At 48.0% G+C, this 22,830-nt stretch overlaps 1 protein-coding gene across 1 annotated transcript in view; it reads left to right on the top strand.

The window, feature by feature from the left end:
• The window catches only part of SLC6A11 (solute carrier family 6 member 11), a 118,979-nt gene that overhangs the window by 89,993 nt on the left and 6,156 nt on the right, over window positions 1–22,830 (top strand). The window contains exons 7-11 of the mRNA XM_021713166.1: window positions 3,854–3,978; window positions 14,457–14,569; window positions 17,686–17,823; window positions 21,840–21,942; window positions 22,727–22,827. Coding sequence (XP_021568841.1) covers window positions 3,854–3,978; window positions 14,457–14,569; window positions 17,686–17,823; window positions 21,840–21,942; window positions 22,727–22,827 — 580 coding nt within the window. The remainder of the gene's footprint in view (window positions 1–3,853; window positions 3,979–14,456; window positions 14,570–17,685; window positions 17,824–21,839; window positions 21,943–22,726; window positions 22,828–22,830) is intronic.

The following is a 22,830-nucleotide window of genomic DNA, read 5'->3' as shown; positions in this document are numbered from 1 at the left end:
ATGTTTACTGTGTATCTGAGCATGAGGCACTGGGATCAGTGCCATGGGAGAGACAGACAGCAATGGCACTGTCCATAGAGTTAGTAATTTGAGGAAACTGAGGCACTGAGAAAGTTAAAAGTGGGTAAGTCCAAGAGGCTGAAAAGAAAAGAATCCAGCATGCCATTGGGCGTGAGTTCTGTTGTTCTGCTGACTTCCCCATGGGGTCTTCTGGTGAGAAGTAGTTGAGTATGACTGGACCTGTAAGGAGGCTTCCAGGCTTAGCCAGAAGATGTAGTCTGGGGCACGGGAGGTAGAGCCCCCTGTCAGCCACTGTCCCAAATGTAAACCATGGGCAGGAAAAGCCAGGCCCTGGGATGGCAAGGCAGGTGTTCAGGCTAGGCGAGTCTGACCCCTTGGGATACTGCAGAGGCTGTCTGTGTATAGCGGCCACCCCATCAGGAGCTGGCAGTCGATGCGGGGCCCCCCCCGAACAGGGCAGTGCAGAAATCACTCGGTCGTTGTCGCCTCTAGCTAAGCTGTCAGTAACCTGAGGACACAGGCTGGGTGCACTTGTTGTCCACTGTATCCCTCGGACTCAGCTGAGTGCTGGCTTACCAGCAAGGAGGTGGGACACAGACAAGAACACAACGGCCATGCAGGCTACGTCCTTGCTCGTGTTCACGTTGCCAGTGATGGCGTGTGCCTTTTCACCGAGGCCTTCTGCCTCCTGGCCCTCTATTCCTCACTACCAGGGCTGGCCAGTTCTTTCCCTGCTCCTGAAGCTGTAAGGATTTGGTCACAACAGCCTTTTTTCCAGCCCATGTCTGGGTCAGTGGCCGCCTTTTGCCCCACTGTGTGCGTGGTGATGGATGCTGTCTGCTGTGAGTCCCTTCTGCGGCCCCATCCAGCAGGCAGGGTTTTGTTCCCTCTCCCACCAGCAGGAGAAAGCAAGTCCCCTCGGTGACACTGCAGCATCAGAAGATTCATTTCATTCCAGTGTCCAGATTATTCCGCAAGTGGGTCGTCCTGACTAAGACAGAGTGAATTAGTGCTCCCTCTCCTGACACCATAATAGCTTCTGGAGGTCTTAAAAGCCCAGCTCGGCTCCTGCTGACTTCAAAGCACCGTTACATAAGGCTTTCACCTAGATGTGGGCATGGGGGAAGGAATTAGAGGGACAGGAATGGAGCAAACCAGACAGGGAAAATCCTTCCTTCAGAAGACAGACCACTAAGCTCCCTCTGCTTGGAGGCATGGATGCACTGGGGGCCAGGGGGAGGGGGCAGGTCACGGGACTGGAAGGGACCTCAGGTCCCTCAAAAGCTTCTCTGTCCCTCCATCTGTCTCTCTGTGGTGTAAGGAAGTCACTTGAGAGGCCTCTGTAGGAAGATGGGGATTCTGTAACAAGGGACCTTGTTTTTCAATACCCGTGTGAATGCCCAGAGATCATTTTCAAAAGTCAAGGTTTGGATGTCTCAATTCTTAGGATGTATTATTTTTGTTTAGTTCCTAGAAAGAGTATGGGCCTCGGGGCTTTGGGACAACTGGAGTCACACCCCAGCTCCAGGGACTGACTGTGAAATCCTGAATGTGAGACTCACCTCCCAAGCCTCAGAATTCAGTGATACCTAGTGCCTGGCTGGATATACCCACAGGCCTTGAAAGGGTGATTCGGGAGAGTTCCAGAATATGGAGATGTTCCCCAGTTCCTTCTTACTTCCCACTGTTTGATCAAATCAGGTCCGTTTGCCCTGGACTCCAGGAAGCAGGCCCCGAGGGGTGGATTTATCCCAGCCTTGAGAATAAGTCTGTCCTTACCTGGGCTCCACTGAGTTTCTTTTTGAGCGGAGGTAAATCAGACTTGTACACGAAATCCTCAGGTCTTCTAGCCTAGCTGGCATTCACAGTGCCAGATGAGTTCTTCAAGGCAACCTGTATCAGTCATCCGCTGCTGCAGTAATGCCGTGTAACAAACAGCCCTGCAGGCAAGACTCCCCACAGCCAGTGATTGCTGTTACTGCTCATGTCTGCCAGTCAGCTGGGAGGCTACCCTCCAGGCTGTGGGCTGGATGGGTTTAGCTCCAGGGTCCAGGCCAGCCCCAAGTCTGCTGCATGGGGTCTAGGCTGAAGGGACAGCAGCTCCCCTGGGGAGGTTTTTCTCATGGAAAATCACAGAAATGACATGGGACAAGTCCAATCATGCGAGCACATCTCAAGCCTCTGTTTGTGTCACATCTGCTAACATTCTGTTGTCCAAAACAAGTCACATGGCCAAGTCCACAGTCAGTGGGGCAGGGACATGCACTCAGCCCCAAGGAAGAAGGTCAGGGAGTGACGACTTGCTGAAAAATGATGTGATCTAGCGCAAAGTCCAAGAGACCCTGTTAACCAAGCACCTTGTCTTCTAGCCAGTGAGATCAGGTTCAAAGATAAAGTATTTCAGAGAGAATTGAAGTCCAAGGCTCTTGACCTAACGCTTTGTCCACCGTGCCTTTTATTCCTAGGGTCATTACAAGACAGCAGGGTGTTACCATCACCAACAACATTAGTGTAACCTCTGGTCGCATTACAAAAAGTATGGTGTCAGGAGAAGAGGAGGTGAGAGTCCTACTCTGTTCTTGACTGCAGTCCTGGATGTAACTACTGAAGAGAGGCTGGACACACTTTAATGGATTACAGATTATGAGCAGGATGAGGAATTGTAAGGGAACTGGGATGTTTCTCTGAAAGAATAAAAACTCAAGGGGTGGTAGAACCACGATCTTTAGGTCTCCCAAACCCGAAGGAGCACTGAGCTGTTTTGAAAAGTAAAACTAAAACTTAACCAGAGAAGGTGGATTTGGATGAATCCACCATGAGGAAGTCCTTGGCGCTTTAGGCCACGAGTGGCTGTCCAACAGGGAAAAGCAGTGCTGAAGAGGCGGCCAGCTTTGGGCCCTGGCATGGATGCAGCCTGCCACTCGGATGCTGTGGAGGCTGCTTGTGCCTCTGGCAGGAGGTTGCACAGGCTCCCCTGGGAGCTCCACCCCTGCAAAGTGGGGCCTTGATGCCGATCATACACCAGGAGCCCCAGGGCAGGCACCGCGGGGACTGAGATGTACGATGCCAGTTCCCTGACTCGGCCACGTGAGACTCCAGCCCAGGTAGGAGGCCAGGACTGGAGGGCACCGTCTTCTTCACTTGGGCAAAGAAAGCATCATCATGTATAGTGTGATGTCTCCTGGCTCATTGCTTGATGCTGGCATGTCCGTCCCAAGAGCAGGGGACAGTCACTGCTGTGATACATCTCTCCGAGCAGGGACCCACCTGGAAGGGGCTGCCCTCTGGCGGCAGCAGGGCAGGGACTGAACAGCGAGGTCTGGCAGATGCCCCCTGGGAGAGAGCCTGGCCAGGGGGTTATCGCAACAAACCTTCTCCTCTTGGGAGCTGCAGGGATGAGCTCTGAGATTGCTCCCCAGGCTGAGACACAGCCGTTTCTCACAAGGAGGCTTCTCCCGCCCTGCTTGTTTTGAGCTCCCAGGAATACAGTCCTCTCTTGCTTTCTCGGGCTTTCTCTTCTACCTGGACTTGAAGGAGTGTTGGTTTGCCTCCAAGTATATTCTCACTAGTTCTGAGTTTTCCCACATACCAGTTTCCTTGCCTTCCCACCCCCTCTGTGCATTAGGTGAGTGACCTACCTTATCTTCTAGAAATGCAGGAGAAGTTGTGTGGCCATGAGCCAGCCACCTAACCTTGCCGAGCCACGAGTGCTCCTTCAGATGGTGAAGCTCTCTGTACCTGCCCCTCCCTTCCTGGTGCTCAGGAGGAGACCGCGCGCGCAGTGTGCCTGTCCTGTCCGCTCTGACACCAGTGCCTCTGCTGCCTCCCACAGGGACTGCATCATGCTCTGCTGCCTGAACAGCGGCACCAGTTTCGTGGCCGGCTTCGCCATCTTCTCGGTCCTGGGCTTCATGGCGTACGAGCAGGGGGTTCCCATTGCCGAGGTGGCAGAGTCAGGTAAGCTTGCCAAAGGTGGGGATGGGAAAGGAAGGCCTGGGACGGGCGTGGGTGATGGTGATGATGAAGCAGATATGTTCTCCCTCCTCGACTTATTCAGCCCCTGGGTTCAAGGATTCGGAAGGTGTCCCCACCGTCATCCATAATCCAGGATGCTGTGTCGCTGGGACACCTCCCTGACACCTCTTCCCTCCCGAACTCCCCTGCATACTGTAGATTCTGTCTTCACGTTGTTCCCCTTGCCCCACTGATTCCCACCACGCAGTGTTAGGCGAGATAGAATATATACAGCGCTGTTTTTCCGCGTTTTGTCATTATTTCCATTTTACAGAGCATTCCCTAAGAAGAGTCATAGAAAGGAAAAGAGCCTAAAAATAAATCTTGTTAGAGTACTTTCTTATTTCAAATTGAACGCATATTCATTATAGTAAAATACAGAAATACTGACAAAGGAAAAATTATTTCAGTCCCAATCCAATACAGTGCTAGGATTTTTCAAGCATATCCACAGGAAGTTCCTAACTTACGAATGAGTTCCATTCTGAGAACGCATTTGTAAGTCCCATTTGTTTGAAGTTCAACAAAGTTAGCCTAGGTACCCAACTAACACAATCAGCTATACAGTACTGTATGTATTTAGCAGGCTATACTGACACCTGGTGGGGAGAAATAACACATAAAAAAGCAGGTGTGCATCATTAAAGTTCGTAACTCGAAGGTTTATATGTAGGGGACTTACTGTAACTGTAAATGTGGTCATCAAAACTGGGTCATATTATCCTTGGTAACATGTAGGTTAAATGTTTCCATTTACGGTGAATATGAGGCACTTACTGCTCAGTAAAAGGAGACCTCTCTCATGAGTTGTTAATGTCTGTGTAGTATTCCATTGAATGGATGTACTATAATTGACTTCCTCTGTCATTTTCCAGGCACTAGGCTAGTTGTTTTCATACACCACCTCATGAAATGCTCATGACACCTCTGCAAAGGAGGCTGTATCAGGGCCCCTGCCCATGGCTGTGTGGCTGCCCTGCACAACTCCAGCAGGAGCTATTCACACAGAAACAGCTTTGTAGTTTCCATTGCAGATGAGGAACCTGTGGCTCAGAGAAGTGAAGTGGCTCACTCACTATCACACAGTCTGACTCTGGCCTTCTCTGCCTCACTTTCTTGTGTTGCTCCCCATGCCAAGCAAGAAATCCTGCTCTATGCCCTGGGTTGGGGGTGTGGATCAGACCAAGATACTCTTTGGGAGTCTTTGCTGTTTGGAGAAAAGTAACTAAATATGTAGCCACCTCACCTTTCTCGGAAGGACCTAGGCTCACTTTCTAAGGAATGATTTTTGGAAAATACCTGACCAGACGCCAGAACACTCAGTGGGATATTCCAGCACACCTTGGAGACTGAGGCAACACAGTGGAGTGTACTACCTGGAGGACTCAGGTTTTGCCCTGTTCTAAGCCCAGTGTCCGAGATTTACCGACCTTCTCCACATCTCCCCTCAGTCCATCTCTCTGATACTCTTACAGTCAGGGTACTCCCTTCTAGAATAGAGATTTTACACAGCTTATAGTTGGATCTTGCTTTTTAACCCAGTCTGGTAGTCTCTTCCTTTTAACTGGAGTGTTTGGTCCATTGGCATTTTGTAATTATCGATATAGTTAGGTCACAAAGTCTTTTTTAAGGCAGGAAATTTCAAAATAATAATTAGAAGTGAGAAGTGTCAGATATGTAGTGAAAGTACAAAGTGATGTTATTAAGTCTAAGTAGACTTTGGTAAGTTATAATCTATGTTTTTGGCCCAGCTGCTTGGACTAGTAGAAAGAGTAGAGCTAAAAGACCAATAGCTTAAAAATATTGATTAGCCCAAAATAATGCAGGAATAGTACATTAGACTAAAACAAAACAAACAAAAACAGAAAACTAAAAAGAAAAAAATACAAAGCAATAGACTTAAACCCAACCATATCAATAATTACATTAAATGTAAATGGACCAAATACACTAATAGAAGAGATTACCGGTCCAGATTTAAAAAAAAAAAAAAAAAAAAAAAGACTCACCTATGTCTAAAAGAAGCATCCTTTAAACTTAAAGGCACAGATAAAGTATAAAAGAATAGGAAACAAATGCAAACAATAAGCATAAGAAAACTGACTTGTCTATATTAGTATTAGACAAAGTATACTTCAAGTCCTAAAGTATTACTGGAGATAAAAAGAGACACTCATCATGATAAAAAGGGGGATTCACTGAGAAGACATAACAATCCAAGATGTGTTTACACCTGATAACAGATATTTGAAATATATGGTGCTAAACTTGAAAGAACTAAAGAAGAATACAGACAAAACCACAAACATAGTTGGAGACTTCAACACCCCTCCCTCACTAATGATAGAATAGCTATACAAAATATCAATAGAGACATAGAGATCTTAGCAATACTATTAACCACATTGACTTAATTGACATTTGTAAACCACCATACCCAACAACAGCAGAGTACATTTTTTTTCAAATAAATATAGAACATTCACCAAGATAGACCATATACTGGGCCATAAAATAGGTCTTAATATGTTTCAAGAGATTTAAATTATACAGAGTATGTTCTCTGACTATTGCTAAATTAAATTAGAAATTCATAACCAAAAAAAGATGTTTAGAAAATTCCCAAGTTTGTGTGAGCAGCACACTTCTAAATATCCCCTTGTTCAAAGAAGAAACTATTTCAAACTTAATGAAAACACAACATATCACAATTGGTAGAATAGTTAAATTACTTAGAGAGAAACTTATAACCTTAAAAACCTATGTTAGAAAGAAGTGTTTAAAATTCAAAATCTAATTTTTTACCTCCAAATCAAAAAAATAAGTACAAATTAAACTCAAGATAAATAGAAGCAAAGAAATAACAACAGTAAGCCCACAAACAATAGAGAATATTTTAAAAGCCAAAATGGGTCTTAGAAAACATGAATGAAATTTATACTCCATAACCAAGACTAATCAAGGAAAAAACAGAAAAACGTAAATTACTAATATAAGAAATGTAAAAGGAGTTATGGCTATAGATTTTATAAACATCAAAAATGAGAACTAGGGACTATTATGAGCCTCTTTATGCAGATACATTTGGAAATGTAGATTGTATGAACAAATTTCTTTAAAGATGTAATGTACTTAAACCGACTCAAAAAGAAATAGAAAAAACTGAATAACTATATCTTTTAAAGAAATATATTCATTATTTTAAAAAAAAATTCACCAAGAAAACTCCAGGCAATGATGATTTTTCTATCAGATATTTACAAAAGAAATAATGTCAACCTTACACAAACTTTTTTAAAAATTAGAGGAGGTAAGATTTTTTAGTATCTGAGGATAATGACAGCTGTATAGCTACTTATCTCTCAAAATTTTCTTCCCACACAATAAGAAAAAACCAAGAAATTAAAAGTATATTCTGCGCAAAACCATATTCCTTGCATAACTTGAAGATAGAAAATGTTGAAGCCGCAAAGAACTGTAACAAAAAGAAAAGTCACCAAATTCCAGGGTGCAGTTTTTTGCACTCCTACCCATGACTGCACAGCTGCAAGACTTTGTGGGGAGCAGAGGTAGACTGGGAAAAACGGTGGGAAAAATGGAAAGGAGGGCAAGCAAAGGGTTCTGAGAGTTATTAGGAGCAATCACCAAGGCAAATCTACTCTGAATCTGAAAATACTGGACCAGCTGCAAGATCCTACAGCATAGATGACAGAAAAGGGATTTAAATAGGTATTATTTAAAGGGGGTGGAAACCATTTAAAGGGACAAACTTAATTTAAAGGAGGCTTCCTTTGAAACACGTGGCTTCTAGGGGAGGAAAAAAGGCAAAAAGGACAGGAGGAGTACTTTTTGACAATTAGATGGTGAAGGGAAAACCAAGGACAAGAGATAACATGTAAATTCCTGTAAACCAAAAAAGAACCATAAAATCACGAGGTAAAAAGGGGAACTCACCCTTTCCCCCAGCAGCAAAACGAGACCCTGCTGAAGTACGTGGACTTCACTATGCTGACAGGAGAGGGCACCACTGTACTGTGAATATTACGAAATACTCAATAACATTAAAATGAACTTGACTTTGAGAAAAGTCTAGTCCATGCCAGCTACTGCAGAAAGTCAGAAACAGACATTTCCCAGCACATGGCAGCAAAGAACCATGTGCTCCCCCTCTAAACACCAACTGTAAAGTAGGAAAAAACAGTGAGTTAACACTCCAGCAGAATTAAGTGTACTCACACAAGAATCTGAGGATGTGAAAAGCACCTTGAACCAGAAATTCACAACTAACAAATGGCCCAGCAGGGTTAGCAGGGAGGAAGAAATGAAAAGAGAGTTGATTGAACTCAGGAAAAAAATGGGAATTAAAGAAAAGACAAAATAATCTCAGCTGTGACGAATAAAGTACAAGGTGTCCAGTGGTGAATAATCTCAGCAAGAGGACCTGAAGAAAGGCAGAAAAACAACAAAGTGAATGAAGAGAGCATAAAGAAGTAAAAATGATCCCTCCCGAAAGTGGAAGTAGAATGTAGATAAAGAAGGAATAATATTTGTATGATCAGAGTCCCTGAAGAAGAAGAAGAAAACAGTAGTACAGATGTAATACTTAAAACAATAACATAAGACAACTTTTCAGAAATAGAGAGAGCTGAATCTACACATTGAAAGAATTCCTCAGTGATTTTTAGTACTAGGGAAAATAAAAGGATCAACGCCAAGACATCCTAGTAAATCTCTCTGCTTTCAAAGATAAAATCCTCAAGGTTTGCAGGCAAAATAGACTAAATAACGGCAAAAGAATTAGACGAGCACCACACTTTTCAAAACCAACATACAAAAAGCAAGGCAGCCTTGGCGCTGCTTTTTTAAAAAATTCACAAAAGGAAGGTATGAATCAAGTATTTCATATCCACCTAAATTTTCTTCAAATATTAAGGTCCTAAAAAACCCATTTTCAACGTATAAGCATTTGGGGAATTCTGCACTCATCAGTCCTTTGAAGCAATCTTCTGGAGAATGAGCTTAATTCAACCCAGTAATAGCCAAGGAAACTTCAGAAAAAGGACTGAGGCTGAGCACTTAAAAATATTTAGTTGTACAACTAAGACTAAAGCCAAGGTGGGGAGGAGGGAAAGGGCTAATGCAGAAATGCTGCCATCACGAAGTAGAAATAACTTGACTGCCGGCTTGGTGGCTCAGCCTGTAATCCCGCGCCTTTGGGAGGTTGAGGTGAGTGGATTGCCTGAGCCCGCGGGTTCAAGACCCGCCTGGGCAGCGAGACCTCATCTCTACAATAAATCAAAAAATTAGCCAGGTGTGGTAGCACGCGCCTGTAATTCCGGCTACTCAGAAGGCTGAGGCAGAAGGATCGCTGGAGCCAAGCAGGTCGAGGCTGCGGTGGCCGGGAGCAGCCAATGCACTCCAGTCTGGGCGACAGAGTGAGACTCCAGCTCAAAAAAAAGAAATAACTTGACTAAAAATTGGAAAGGGGGGGAAACAAGAGAAACTTACAAAAAACTCAGCATCACATAGGCAATAGGTTGTGTTAAAAGATACTGGAAAAGAATACCTGGGAAAGCAAGACAGAAAAGGTGCAAATAAGGAAACAAGGGCATTAAAAAACGTGTAAGTATAAAGATAACCACTAGAACACAAATACAAACCTTCCTAAATGCAAAAAAAAGGCAAATAAAATAACAAAAAATACATATTGCATAGAGAAACATGACAAATATAAAAATACACGTAAGTAGGAAATATTTGACAGTTAGAACCACACTTATCTATCATATTAATAAATGTGAAGGGGCATAACATACCTACTAAAAGAAAATTATTTTCACAAGACCCAAGTATATGCTGCAAATAAAAGGTGCACCTAAAACAAAGTGAGTCACAAAGGTTAAAATAAAGGGATAGATAGTGACAGAATGCTGGTATCAGACAAAGCAGAATTCAAGCCCAGAAGTGTTAAACATGGCAGAGAAGAGCACTTTTTAATATTAAAAGCCACAATTCACAATGAAGCCACAATTCACAGCACTCACGAAAATATGTGCACCAGGTAACACAGCAGTAGTCTTTATGAAGCAAAAACTGTAGGAGATGCAAGGAGACATAGATAGAAATAAACTAACAGAGAAAACTCACTATACTAAACACATTTATCAATAAAAATTAAAGTGAAAATAAAGTCCTTGCTCAAAAAAGGTAAGGAAAATAATAAAGTGAACCAAAGGAAAACGCAAAGGAAAAGATGAGAAAGATAAGATGAAACTGAAATTAATGAGGTAGGGAACAGAAAGCAGATCTATCCATAAATTAAACTTTTACTTTATTTTATTTTATTTTTGTGTTGATTTCTCACTCTGTCACCCAAACTGGAATACAGTGGGTAGAAAAGGTGTGGAAAGAAAGGAGGAACAGGAATGGAGCAGTAAGGATGAGAAGGGCGTAGCACTTCTCTGAGTGTTTGTTTTTATTAGCTCTGACTCTTGGTAATGTTTCACATAATACTCAAATAAACAATTACTTTTTCTGATAGAACCCACATGGAAGAGAGACAGTAGCAAATGAACTTAACTGTATTACAAATAAATAATATGACCACACTGAAAGAAATGGGAGAGAAAACTAGCCTATGTAACTTTGAGAAACAGTATTTTGACTGGATACTGTAGGGTAAAGACAAAAATAACTGTGATGGGGTATGAATTAACATTCCTGCAACTATTGTGTATGCATATAAGGATTGAACAAAGAGGTAAATATAGATAATTAGATTTTTCACTTTCTGAGAAAGAAGTTATGAATAAGAAAAGTAGAGATGTTAGAATGAACTCTGTTGGAATTGGAAGTATAAGTATATTAAAACTCATGGTTTTCATACATATATAGATAGATATAGAAATATATGCATGGGTAAATATACATGCATTTCCAAGTTTTGTGTGTTGAAAGGACCCACAAACAGTAATAATTCATAGTTATGAGCACACTAGGGCCTAGATCTTGGTTTCTAAACACCATTCTCCAACAAAAGAAATCAGGGCTTCTTGGAGAAGTAGTTGATTCCAAGACTGGGGCAGAACAAGATGAAGCCAGAACGTTTTTGCCATTGTCAAAAAATAAGGATATGCTTAGGAAAAGGATGAAAGCATGTCCCCCCCACCCAAAAAAAAACCCAGAAATCAAAGAACTCCCAATGACCAAGGCTGAAACAATTGAAGTCACAAAATAAATAATGATAATATTGGATTATGACTCATAGAATGAAATAAATGCCCAGAAGTCCATGTTTTACTGATATAAATAAATAGCTGAACAAATAAATAAATGGGGTAGAGTAACAGTTGTTCCTTACAGAATAATTCTAATACATAAATGTAGAAGGAATGAGGAAAAAACCAAATCACCATTAGGCAAACATCATTGTGATAATGGTTATAGGCAAAGTCCAACAATGGGTGCTAATATCAGTGGGTAAAAGTTTGAGTAAAAATAGGATATTTTCATAATTTCAAATTGCTCCCCCCTTCAAGATATTTAACAACTATGAGAAAAAGAGTAACTTTACAGTGGAGAAATCTGAGAGACACCAGCCTAACCTTAACCTTAATGATCAAGGTAAACGTCACCAGTAATAAGATTGATTGACCCCTCATTCACTGAGAAGGACACAATATCACTTCTGTGGTTTTCTTGCTGAAAATTGCATAACAGTCAAATAATGAGAAACCATCAGACAAACCCAGTTTAACAATGCAACTACGCAAACAAAAACTATTTGTAACCTCTAAAGCTATTGAAATTTTTTAAAAAAGAAAACCTCTATTCTGCCATAAAAATGACTAGTATTTATAAAAAATATCAAGTTTATGAAAGACAAAAAAAGACTAAAGTCCTGTCACAGATGGAAAAGACTAAAGATATACAACCACTAAGTGCAATATGTAGTTCTGAATTAAATATTAGAACAGAACAAAGGACAACAGGAAAAAACTGGTAGATATTATACCAATGTTAATTTCCTGGTTATTAAATGTTGAATATGTTTCCCTAAAATCAGAAACAAAATAAAGATATGTGCTATCTCAGCTTCTGTGGTGTTGGAATTCATAGAGAGTGTAATATGGCAAGAAAAATAAATAAACATTAAAATTAAGAGGAAGGATAAATCTTTATTCATAAATGATATGATTGACTGAAAATCCTAAGGAACCTACAAAAAAGACGTAATGAGAGAACTTAGGGTAAAGGACAAGAAACAAAATCTATTGTATTGCTTTATATACTAGCAACAATCAGAAAATTTTAAACTGCTCTTTACAAGACACCATTAAGAAAATGAAAATGTATGGCTGGGCTTGGTGGCTCAGTCTGTAATCCCAGCACTTTGGGAGGCCGAGGCAAGTGGATTGCCTGAACCCGCAGGTTCAAGACCCGCCCGGGCAACTTGGCAAGACCTCGTCTCTACAGTAAATAAAAAATTAGCTGGACGTGGTAGCATGCGCCTGTAGTTCCAGCTACTTGAAAGGCTGAAGAGGAAGGATCTCTGGAGCCTAGCAGGTCAAGGCTGCGGTGGCCAGGAGTGTGCCAGTGCACTCCAGTCTGGGTGACAGACTCCAACTCAAAAAAAAAGAAAATGAAAATGTAAACCATAGATGAGGAGGAAATATTTGTAGTACTCCTCTGATAAAGAATTTCTATCCCAAACATTAGAACTCTCACAGCCTAATAACATGGAGATAGCCCAATAAAAAAATGAACAAAAGATTCAGGCAGTCACTTCACAAAAGAAGATGTGTGAACAGACAATAAAAACATGCAACGTCATTGGTCACCAGGGAAATACAAATGAAAACCATAATATCTTGCACCTGCTGTCATGACTCCATTTAAACGACTCGCAGTATCAAATGTTGGCAAAGAGGTACAGCCACTGGGCATTTGACACGTTGCTGGTAGGACTCTAAATGGCACAGCTACTTTGGAGCTTAGTTTGGCATTTCTTAGAAAGTTGAACATGGGATTGCCATATGACCAGGCAATTCCACTTCTAGGTAGAACAGGCAAAACTAATCTGAGGTGAACAAAAGTCACATTGATAGTTGCCCAAGGTAAAGCTGGGGTGTGGAACTAGAGATGGCAGAGAAGTCCGGGGAGACGGCCATGTTTTAGATTTTGATCGCCCCGGGGGTGATCTGGGTCTTCACACTTTTTCAAACTTCACTGAACTCTGCACTTAAAATGGGTATTTACTATATGCAGAATAGGCTTTAATAAAGCTGCTCTTTAAAACAAAAAAAAAGAGCAATCAGAGCTGGTACTTATGAAGCATTTACCTTTTAAGTGCTTTCCTTGGTTTGTATTATCTCACTGAATTCTCAAAACCACCTTTTTAGGTAGGGCTTTGTCCCTGTTTTTCTGCTAAGGAAACAGAGACATAGATTGCAGTAAATAATGAAAGAACCAGGCTTTGAGCCCAGGCCATTTGATTGCAGAGCCTGCACTCTTGACTACTGTACTAGAATATCAGGCATGCCTCCACTGGCATTAATACAGCTCATCCTGAGGACTTGCTGACCACGTCTTCCACTGGAAGCCAAAATAAGTGAGTGTGGACCTGGGAAAAGAGAAAGGAGCCCCAAGGAAGAGGCATCCTGGATGGAACAGCATTTCTCCAGCCTGGACCCCTAACTACCGACATCAGAAACCACCGGGGGCTGGTCCTTGCCTCACCCTAGAGAGATGGGATCAGAATCTCTGGGTGGGTCTAAGAAGCTGCATTTTTTTTTTTTTTTTTGAGTTGGAGTCTCCCTCTATCACCCAGGCTGGGGTGCAGTGGCATGCACACTCACGGCCACCCCAGCATCTACCTTCTGGGCTCCAGTGATCCGTCCGCCTCAGCCTTCCGAGTAGCCGAAACTACAGACGTGCACTGCCACACCCGGCTATTTTTTATATTTTATTGTAGAGACGAAGTCTCGCCAAGTTGCCCGGGCTGGTCTCGAATCCATGGGCTTAGGCAATTCACTCACCTTGGCCTCCCAAAGTGCTGGGATTATAGGCTGAGCCACCGAGCCTGGCCAGAATCTGCATTTTAAGAAGAAACTGTACCCCTTCCCATGAAAGCAGTAGAGACTGGTCTGTTCAGAGGAAGATCCATGTGCCAGACCAACCTGGGTTTGAATCCTGATCCTTCCAGACCCTTGCTTACCTCTCTATGCCTCAACTTGCTCATCTGCAAAAACAGGCATCAAAATAGTACCCACCTGCTCTCCTAGTGGCCGGGAGATTGAAAGGATTGGAGTAAGAGTCAGGCAAAGTGTCTGGAACAAAGGCAGCACTCAATAAGTGTCAGATGACAATAACCGTGGAGTGAGGAACACTCAGCGGCTCTCTCTCTCTCTCCCCCCCCCCAGGTCCTGGCTTAGCCTTTATTGCATACCCCAAGGCTGTCACCATGATGCCCCTCTCCCCGCTGTGGGCCACCTTGTTCTTCATGATGCTCATCTTCCTGGGCCTGGACAGCCAGGTAAGGGGCCAGAGGAAGGGGGAACCCAGGCAGGGAGCCCAGACACTGCTCAAGGAGCCACTCCCCGGGCCTAGCCACCACCACCTGGCCCTGGCATCAGAGCCCTGACTGCTGACCCGCTCCACACCCCACTCTCCTCCCAGCAGCCACCCAGTCAACAGGTGGGTTCCACACACCCCTAGACTCATCCACTTGAGCCTTCCACGCCTTCCAAAACACAGTTCCTTGCCGGGAATTCCCCACTCCCAACTCCAGTTTTGAAAAATGTGCTCAGGACCCCCATTCTGCTCAACTGCTCTCGCCTGACAGCACCTCCTGCAACACAGAAGGAAGACTCAAAGAGAGTGGCTTGCAGAGGGCCCCACAGCACTGGTGTCCCTGTCCCAGGCAGATGTCTCGGGTCAAGGGCACAGTAAAGCACCCTCGCCTTTCTCCAGCTCTTGACTGGCTCTCGGGGGCCTCCACCAGCCCTGCTCCCCGCCTCTGAGCCCAGCCCTCCCGACAGGCCTGCCGCTGGCCTCCCTTCCCTGGCAGCCTCCTTCCCTGGTAAAGGAGGTAGAATTGGAGCAAGGGATGTGCCACACCCTTGTGGATTCTTTACCTCGCCCGCACACCGAGCATACCCTGGCCTCCCCTCCCAGCCCCGCTCCCGCACCGATCCCCGGAACCTGCCCTTGCCCTGCTGCTCCCCACGGCTGGGTTCCCTAAGAACCCCGAGAACTTCCTCTAGCCAAAGCCAGTGGCTCTGCCGTGAGGCTGAAGTCCCTTGGCTAATCAGCGCTTTGGAGGATGGAAGCTCCGTAGGCAAGACCCATCCTTTTTCTTAAGCAGGATTTATTAAGAGGACAGAAAAGCTCCCACAGCGGGAGGGGATCCGAAGGGGTTGTCCAAGACCCCATCTTAACAGGGCAGCACAGGTACAGCCGTCAGGCCCCCGAGCCCCGCCAGGTGCGGTGGTGAGACTTGCCCAGACTGTGGGGGCAGTGCCCAAGCTGCCCTGGTGAAGTGCTGTCCCCCACCCTTGACCTTGTGCGAGTCGAGTCACTGAGCACCCAAGTCCCTGGCTGGCGTGTCTGTCAACCCGGCCAAGTCCAGTTTCTTTCCCTAAACGATTTCCCAGAAACCGCTAAACCGAGCTGCCGAATCACCGGCTGTTTCTGCTGATAATCTTCCTCTCATTGTTGCTGTCACAGGCAGAGCCTCAGAGGGACTGGAGGGACTGGCAGCTTCTGTGTGACAGGATGGGGCTGGGCCTTGGCTCTGCAAGTCTCTGGACTGAGCTGGGCCAGCACTTGGGCCTGGGGGCCCCGAGCCCTGGCACAGAGGGCAGGTGCCGTTCTGTCTACCCCCACACATGCTGCACCCATGGTGTGCCTGGGCCACATTCTCAGTTCATTGTCACAATGGCCACATGGGTCGAAGACTCCTTTTGTTGTCCTCGTTTACAGAGGAAGGAACTGAGGCTCAGAGAGACTGTGACTTACTGGGGCATGCCCCAGAGCTGTCTGCCTTAAGAGGCCCACATGTTCCCATGTCTCCTAAGTTTCCATCCTGAACAAACAGCCTCCCTCGAGTCCTCTCCCCTAGCTTTCCTGGGACCCTGGAGGATGGCTGGGCAAAACCAGATCTGGGTTTTGGGGAGGCAGGGCAGCAGGGAGGCCAGCAGCCTGGGAGTCACACAGGGCTGGATCCGAGTCCCAGTCACTTCGCCTCTCTGTGCTCCAGGAGGATGAAAAACCTTTCCGGAGGAGCTAGGAGTGCCTCAGAAAGGATTCGGGCCAAGAATCGGCTCCAGGGAAGGGGAGCCTCCCAACACGGTGGCCAGTAAGAGAGTCCTTTACTCCTCCTCTCTCCCTCCCTTGAGGCAATGCTGTGGAATGGTTAAAGCCCAGCCTCTGGGGCAGAACTGCCTGGTTCGAGGCTAGCCTCTGCCACCCAATCCCTGTGTGATCTGCAGCAAATTGCTTACTCCCCTGTGCTACCAAGGGCCCGTTTACACAACGGGGATAATAGTACCTACTGCGTGGAGCTCAAGTCAACACAAGTGAACTGCTTAGAAAAGAGCCCGGAACAGGGAAAGCTTTGTGCATTTGCTGTTAGCACTGCTGTTATTGTTATTATCCATTTATCAGACATTTTCTGAGCCTCTGTGTGCCAAGGGCCCTGTGCTAGACATGGGAAATAGACAGTGACAGTGATGTGGCCCCTTGGGATCTCATCTTCTTATAGGGAGACAGATGTAAGCAGGTGAGGGCCCTCAGGGCGAGAGGGTGTGCTCAGGGCATGGAGGAGGGGGAGGGGCAGGGAGGAGTGGGCAGGAAAAGGTTCGTTCATGCAGGAGACCTGGCCCCATTCCCGTGAGAACCAGAGGCGGGGTGCTTTGGTGGGTTAGAATGTTCGAGCTGGGTGTTGACGGGTGGGTAGAAGTTGGACCAATGCGTGCGCTGGTCCTGTGCTCAGCAGTTGGGGTGCAGATGCTTGGTGGCTCAGACTCAGCCACCGATGCCACCCAGGTTTGGCCAGGGCCCAAGGACACACAGCTAGATGTTGGCTCACCTCTGACTGCCCTCCACCCCAAGAGGGGCACTGGCCCACCGGAAGCAAAGGGCAGGGAGCCATTGCAGTCCCGGAGGCCATAGAGGCTGACCAGGGCCTATCGTCAGCAGGGCACAGGGCTCCTCCCACATTCACAGAGACCCCAGTCTCGCCTCAAGAGTGTGTGCTGGGTCCCCCTTCAAGGGCCCAACACACAGGCACATGGCAGGCAGCATGGGGAGAAGGAAGAGGTGCTGGGTTCAGAGTCTGGAGGCCCCGGTTTGAGTTCTGACCACCACTTCCTTACTGAGTGACCTTGGGCCGGTCACCTGCACTCTCTGAGCCTCAGTGTCCTCGTCAGTTAAATGGGCACGCTGGCACCTTCCTCCGCCATTAGTGCTGGGATTGTTGCTGCTACTCTGGGGCCCTCAGGCCTCCATTGTGAGAATGAGTGTGCGGGTAAAGGCATGGTCCCATGGGAAGGAAGCCCTGGAGTTGGGCCTGCCGTGCTCCCCAGGAGCCAGGGCTGCCAGGGACAGCCTTTGCCTTGGGGTTCACCCCACCACTTCTCCCCTGTGCAGTTTGTGTGCGTGGAAAGCCTCGTGACCGCCGTGGTGGACATGTACCCCAAGGTCTTCCGGAGGGGCTACCGGCGGGAGCTGCTCATCCTGGCTCTGTCGGTGGTCTCCTATTTCCTGGGCCTCGTGATGTTAACGGAGGTGAGTGGTGTGGCCTCGTTGCACAGGGTGAAGTGGGTGTCTGGCGCCAGCCCTCAGCTCAGACAGCGGCCAGCAGTGGGATCCTGGGCAGGTCTCGTGCCTTCTCTGCCACGCAGTATGCTCCTCTGCCTGGCAGGGCCGTGGGAGGATTGGTGAAAGTCCTCAGGAAGCCCTTGGCACGGTCCTGACATGTGCATGCTTAGCTGAGGGTAACTGCTGTTACTTGCACAGGGGCAGTCCTGGGATTGTCTGGTTATTGCGGACATGTGGGTGCCTGTGCCCCTCTCAGGAGAAGCTTCCGGGTGAAGTGGACAGTGTCAGCTGTCAGCCCCTGCACTGGTTCCCTGTCTCTGGTCTCAAGTTCAAAGCAGGCTTTTCTGGGCATCTCTGAGATGATATCTGGCGCAATCATCAGCCCTCTATGTGTACCCCTCTTCTTAGTGTCCCTGCTGGGCCTGCAGGTCAGGAGGGGTTCTCCATGACCCCCATATTAAATCTGCCTGATAAAACCATGTTTCTATCCCCTCCCACACCCATCCTGTCAAATAAATACTTTCTCAAGTATCTTGAAAAGGCAAGATTAGGTGTCTTTCTCTTCCCACACACAAAATTAATTTAATAAGAGAAAACCCCATTGCCTAGAGACAAGAAGAGGTTTTATAAGAAACACAGAAAGAAATGAGGAACCTGCAGAAGCAGCGGATGTGACACTGAGATCAGATGAAAGTATTTGGGCTTGTTGAACCTACTCATTCCCCACTTCCCTGCTGGAAGGCGGCCTCCTCCTGGAAGTCACCTCTGCTTGCCTTCCCTTGTTGACGCCCCCGCCCCCGGCACTTTGTTCCAGCTCAGCCCCTCTTAACACTGCAGAGATCCCTGATCTGCCCGTTTGCCCGCCCCCAATAGACCAGACTGCGGGTCTGCGAGAGCAGGTACCACCCTATTCCGTGTGGTGCCCTCGGAACCAACTCAGGCCTGGCCTGGGGTGGGTGGTCAGCATCTGGTGGTGGCTGGCGTCAGCACCACTCCTGGTCCTGGTCACGCGAGCGAGAGCGAGACTCATCCTTGGAGCACATGAGCAGTGAGCAGCATTTCTCAGTCTCCCCTCACCTTTTCCCATGCGGGGGAAGCCACTGTGGTGAGCAAGGTCTTGTTAAGCACCGATTAATTACACAAAGTGGAGTCTTTTGTCACATGCAAATCGGGGAGTTAACCTGATGCGTTAAAGAAGCTAATGGGAGGGACAGAGTTACAAGAGGAGGAGCAAGCAGCAGCTGGGCATCACTGGCTCAGAGCAGGTGGTTGGGGGCCTCCTGGACCACCCACCCTGCCCCAGCTCACAGACTGTCCGATGCCTGCCCTCGTTCTGTGTCTGCAGACCTGCCCCAGGGGCCATCAGGGAGCCAGCGCTGATGCCCCGCGAGGCCGCTAGTCAGCAGATGCTTGGGCTTCACGTGCCAGCCTGCCACCTCCACGGAGGAGGGGTATGTGGGAGCGATTGCACTGGGGAGTTCAAGTGCCCAATGGGCCGCGTCGCCTCAGCCTTCAGGGCAAATGCTGGCAGGAATTTCTCCCTCATTTATACACATTTAATGCTCAGCTCTGGGGAAGAAAGAAGCCACAAATGTCTTTTCTTCCTCCGAGGCAGTATGGCAGGGGACTAGGAGTATGGGCTCTGTGGCTGCATCTCCTGGGTTCAGTCCTCAGCTGAACTCACTGAACTTGCTGGCTGGGTGACCTGCAGCAGGTGTCTCTGGTCTGTGCCTCAGTTTCCCCACATGAACATTGGAAATAAAGATTACACGAGTGCCTGGCCTATTGCACTATGAGGGGTCTACTGGATTAAGACACAGGAAGCAGCTAAAACATAGCTTCCTTATACTTGATGGAGGTTGCATCAGGGTTTCTTTTTCTTTTTCAGTGTATCTTGTTCATGGAAGGAAAGCAGTGGTGGGGGAGCGTCTTAGGTTTTAACTCAGAAAGCCAAGCCCCATGCCCGTCACAGAACTGCCTCAGACCTGCTCCTGAGGCTCACAGACCTGAATATCCATGTAGCTACCACAAGTGGGAGGCCCCATTGTTTTGCCCTCACTGTGTTTGCCAACAATTAAAGCAGAAATATGTTCTGTGAAAACCTGGATTTCTGCTGTCTTCCAGAAAATCTGCAGATCTGGCCATGTAGCTGTGGCTAACAACCACTGACCAGAGTTGTGTGGCCAGATGGGGCCTGTGCTCTCCAGTTAGCCGCAGTCCCCACCACTCCCTAGGGTCACACCCAGCCTCATTTGCTCATTTGTGTTATTTGTCTGGCCTTGTGGGCATTGAGCTTTTGCCTGGGATGTAGTTGAAGAGATGAGAGAGGAAACAAATGGGCCCAGGGCACTGCGGGAGCACAGAGAGGATGCTTAACCCAAGGATGTCCCTCTGGCGGACACACAGAGACCATCCGGGCCTTTGAATCCATGGTCCTGGCATTCAGCCCCACCCATCCTCCTCCCTCCTTACACTTCCATTTCCCCTGCATTGATTGGGGCCCTGAAGACCCACATTGTGTTGTGGGATTTTCTTTACAGATCCCTGCTCTCCCTGCACGTGGCCTTCCCACCCCTCCCTCTCAGAGAACCTTGGCCAGCTGAGTCACACCTCCCAATTCATCACTGGATTCAGTCCTCATGGATGTGTGTCCTACCCAGCTGGCCACGGTCATTCCTTCATCCCAGCAGGATGGGCCTGCACCTCCTGTGTGCCTGGCAAGCCCTGGGCCAGAACTGGGACTTAGCTCTGGGCAAGGCTGTCAGAGTCCCTCCCCACGGAGCTCAAAGTCCACGCAATTCAACTTATGTTTAGCAAGCACTGCTGTGCACGCAGCTCTGGGGAAGAAAGATGCCACAAATGTCTCCTGTGCACCAGACCCTGTGCAGAGGGCTGGAGACACACAGAAGACCTGTGTGGAGGGCCTTCCTAGTAGCAGCTCAGAGCAGACAGACCAACTGACAGGTCACTTTTTTTTTTTTAACTGTGAGTCCATAAAACAGGCTATGGAAGCCCAAAGAAAGAATGAGGCTAGCCGGGCTCGGTGGCTCAGCCTGTAATCCTGCGCCTTTGGGAGGCTGAGGTGAGTGGATGGCCTGAGCCCACGGGTTCAAGACCCGCCTGGGCAGCGAGACCTCATCTCTACAATAAATTAAAAAATCAGCTGGGCATGGTAGTGCATGCCTGTAATTCCGGCTACTTGGAAGGCTGAGGCGGAAGGATTGCCGGATCCCAGCAGGTCGAGGCTGCAGTGGCCGGGAGCAGCCACTGCACTCCAGTCTGGGCGACAGAGTGGGACTCCAACTCAAAAAAAAAAAGAATGAGGCTGTCAGGGAGGACTTCCTGGAGGAGGTGATATTTGATCTGAGCTTTCAAGAAACTGACCAAGTAAAAGGAAACATCAGCTTGTGCAAAAGCACAGAGACGAGACTGTCCGTTGGTTTGTCCAGGAGGGGCTGTGGGAAGGGGAGATGAAACCAGGGAAGAGGGCAGTGGTCCTGACTGCAGGCTCAAGGGAGCCAAGGGGTTGTTTTAAACTACACTTTGCATGGTTGGATTTGCAGATTCAGAGAAAGTCTTCTCTGAAAGCTGGCATTTGGAAGGACTGGAGAGGGTGAGGCTGGAGGCAGAGAGGCCAGTCTGGAGGCTGATATAGCCATCCAGGGAGAAGTGCAGAGCCTCCCAACCTCAAGTCTCTGGTTTTCTGTGTCTTCTTGGCCCCTGGGAAGTAAGGGGTTGAAACGAGAAACCATCCATGGTCCCAGCAGCCTCCAGAGGTCAGGGTCATAGCAGGTGCCCAGGTGGTGGGGGCGGGGGGTAGGGTACAATGTTCAGACGAGGGAGACGAGGGAGCTGCAGACTCCTGGCCGACGGGGGCCACAGAGCAGGACAGAGGGCTCTTCCTGAAGCCAGCCGGCTGGCCCTGCCCTCCCAGGCATCCATCCGTCCATCTGCCTGTCTGTGTATCTGTCCCTGACCTGCAGGGCGGCATGTACATCTTCCAGCTGTTTGACTCCTATGCGGCCAGCGGGATGTGCCTTCTCTTCGTGGCTATCTTCGAGTGCGTTTGCATCGGCTGGGTGTATGGTGAGTGGGGACCCAGCCCGTCCACACCCCAGCGGCCCACCCGGAGCCTGGGACACCAGCGCCCTGATCCGGGTGGGCTCCAGTTTTCTGCGGCTTGTCTTGGTTGGCGCTGGCCTCTTCCTCCTCCTCCGTGGGGACTCCTTGGCCCCTTCCCATCGTGGGGCGACCTCCTGCTGTTACACCCCTCCGGCACAGGGAGAGGCTCCAGGCTCAGGCTTGGGCCAGTCCTTCTGACCCGAGGCTCGGTTTTCCCCTCTGTGTGACGGAGTCGTTCCCCCCTGTCTCCAAGAAGCCTGGCCTTCGGTAGACACCTGCATTCTGGTCGCCCCGTTCCGCAGACCGAAGAGCGCGCAAGGGTTGCTAGGCCCAATGATGGGCGCCCCTGCACGAGTGTGGCTTGGGAATGGACACCTCACGGCCCCCAGCTCCCCAGCAGCCCCGCCAGCCGCTGCCTGGGAAGCCCTGACCCCCGCCCCGTGAGCCAGCGCCTGCCGTGCCTCGCCCAAGGGAGCCCTTCCGCCTTCCTCCCGGGATCCCCTGTCGTTTCCAGGCCTAGCTGCCTCGGCAGGAGTGTTCCCCCCGTTAGCAAGCTAGAAGCCCGCCTACTGCAGCGTATTCTGAGGCCTCGCGCGCGCGACGTTCTGGTGGTTTCTGAAGGGATGCATGAGGTCCCTGCCGCAGTTGTTCCGTCCCAGGCTGGGGAAGGCAGACACTTCCGGCCTTTCCTCTGAGGCGTGTCCAAAAGTTCTCGGGTGTGTGTGCCCGTCTGCTTTCCTCTGGACAGGAAGCAGCCGGTTCTACGACAACATTGAAGACATGATTGGCTACCGGCCCTTGTCACTCATCACGTGGTGCTGGAAGATCGTGACCCCCGGCATCTGCGCGGTA

This window comes from Carlito syrichta, unplaced genomic scaffold (assembly GCF_000164805.1).
Source record: "Carlito syrichta isolate Samal-C Ts95f unplaced genomic scaffold, Tarsius_syrichta-2.0.1 Scaffold304318, whole genome shotgun sequence".
Taxonomy (NCBI): Eukaryota; Metazoa; Chordata; class Mammalia; order Primates; family Tarsiidae; genus Carlito; species Carlito syrichta.
This window is presented reverse-complemented; position numbering and strand designations above follow the sequence as displayed.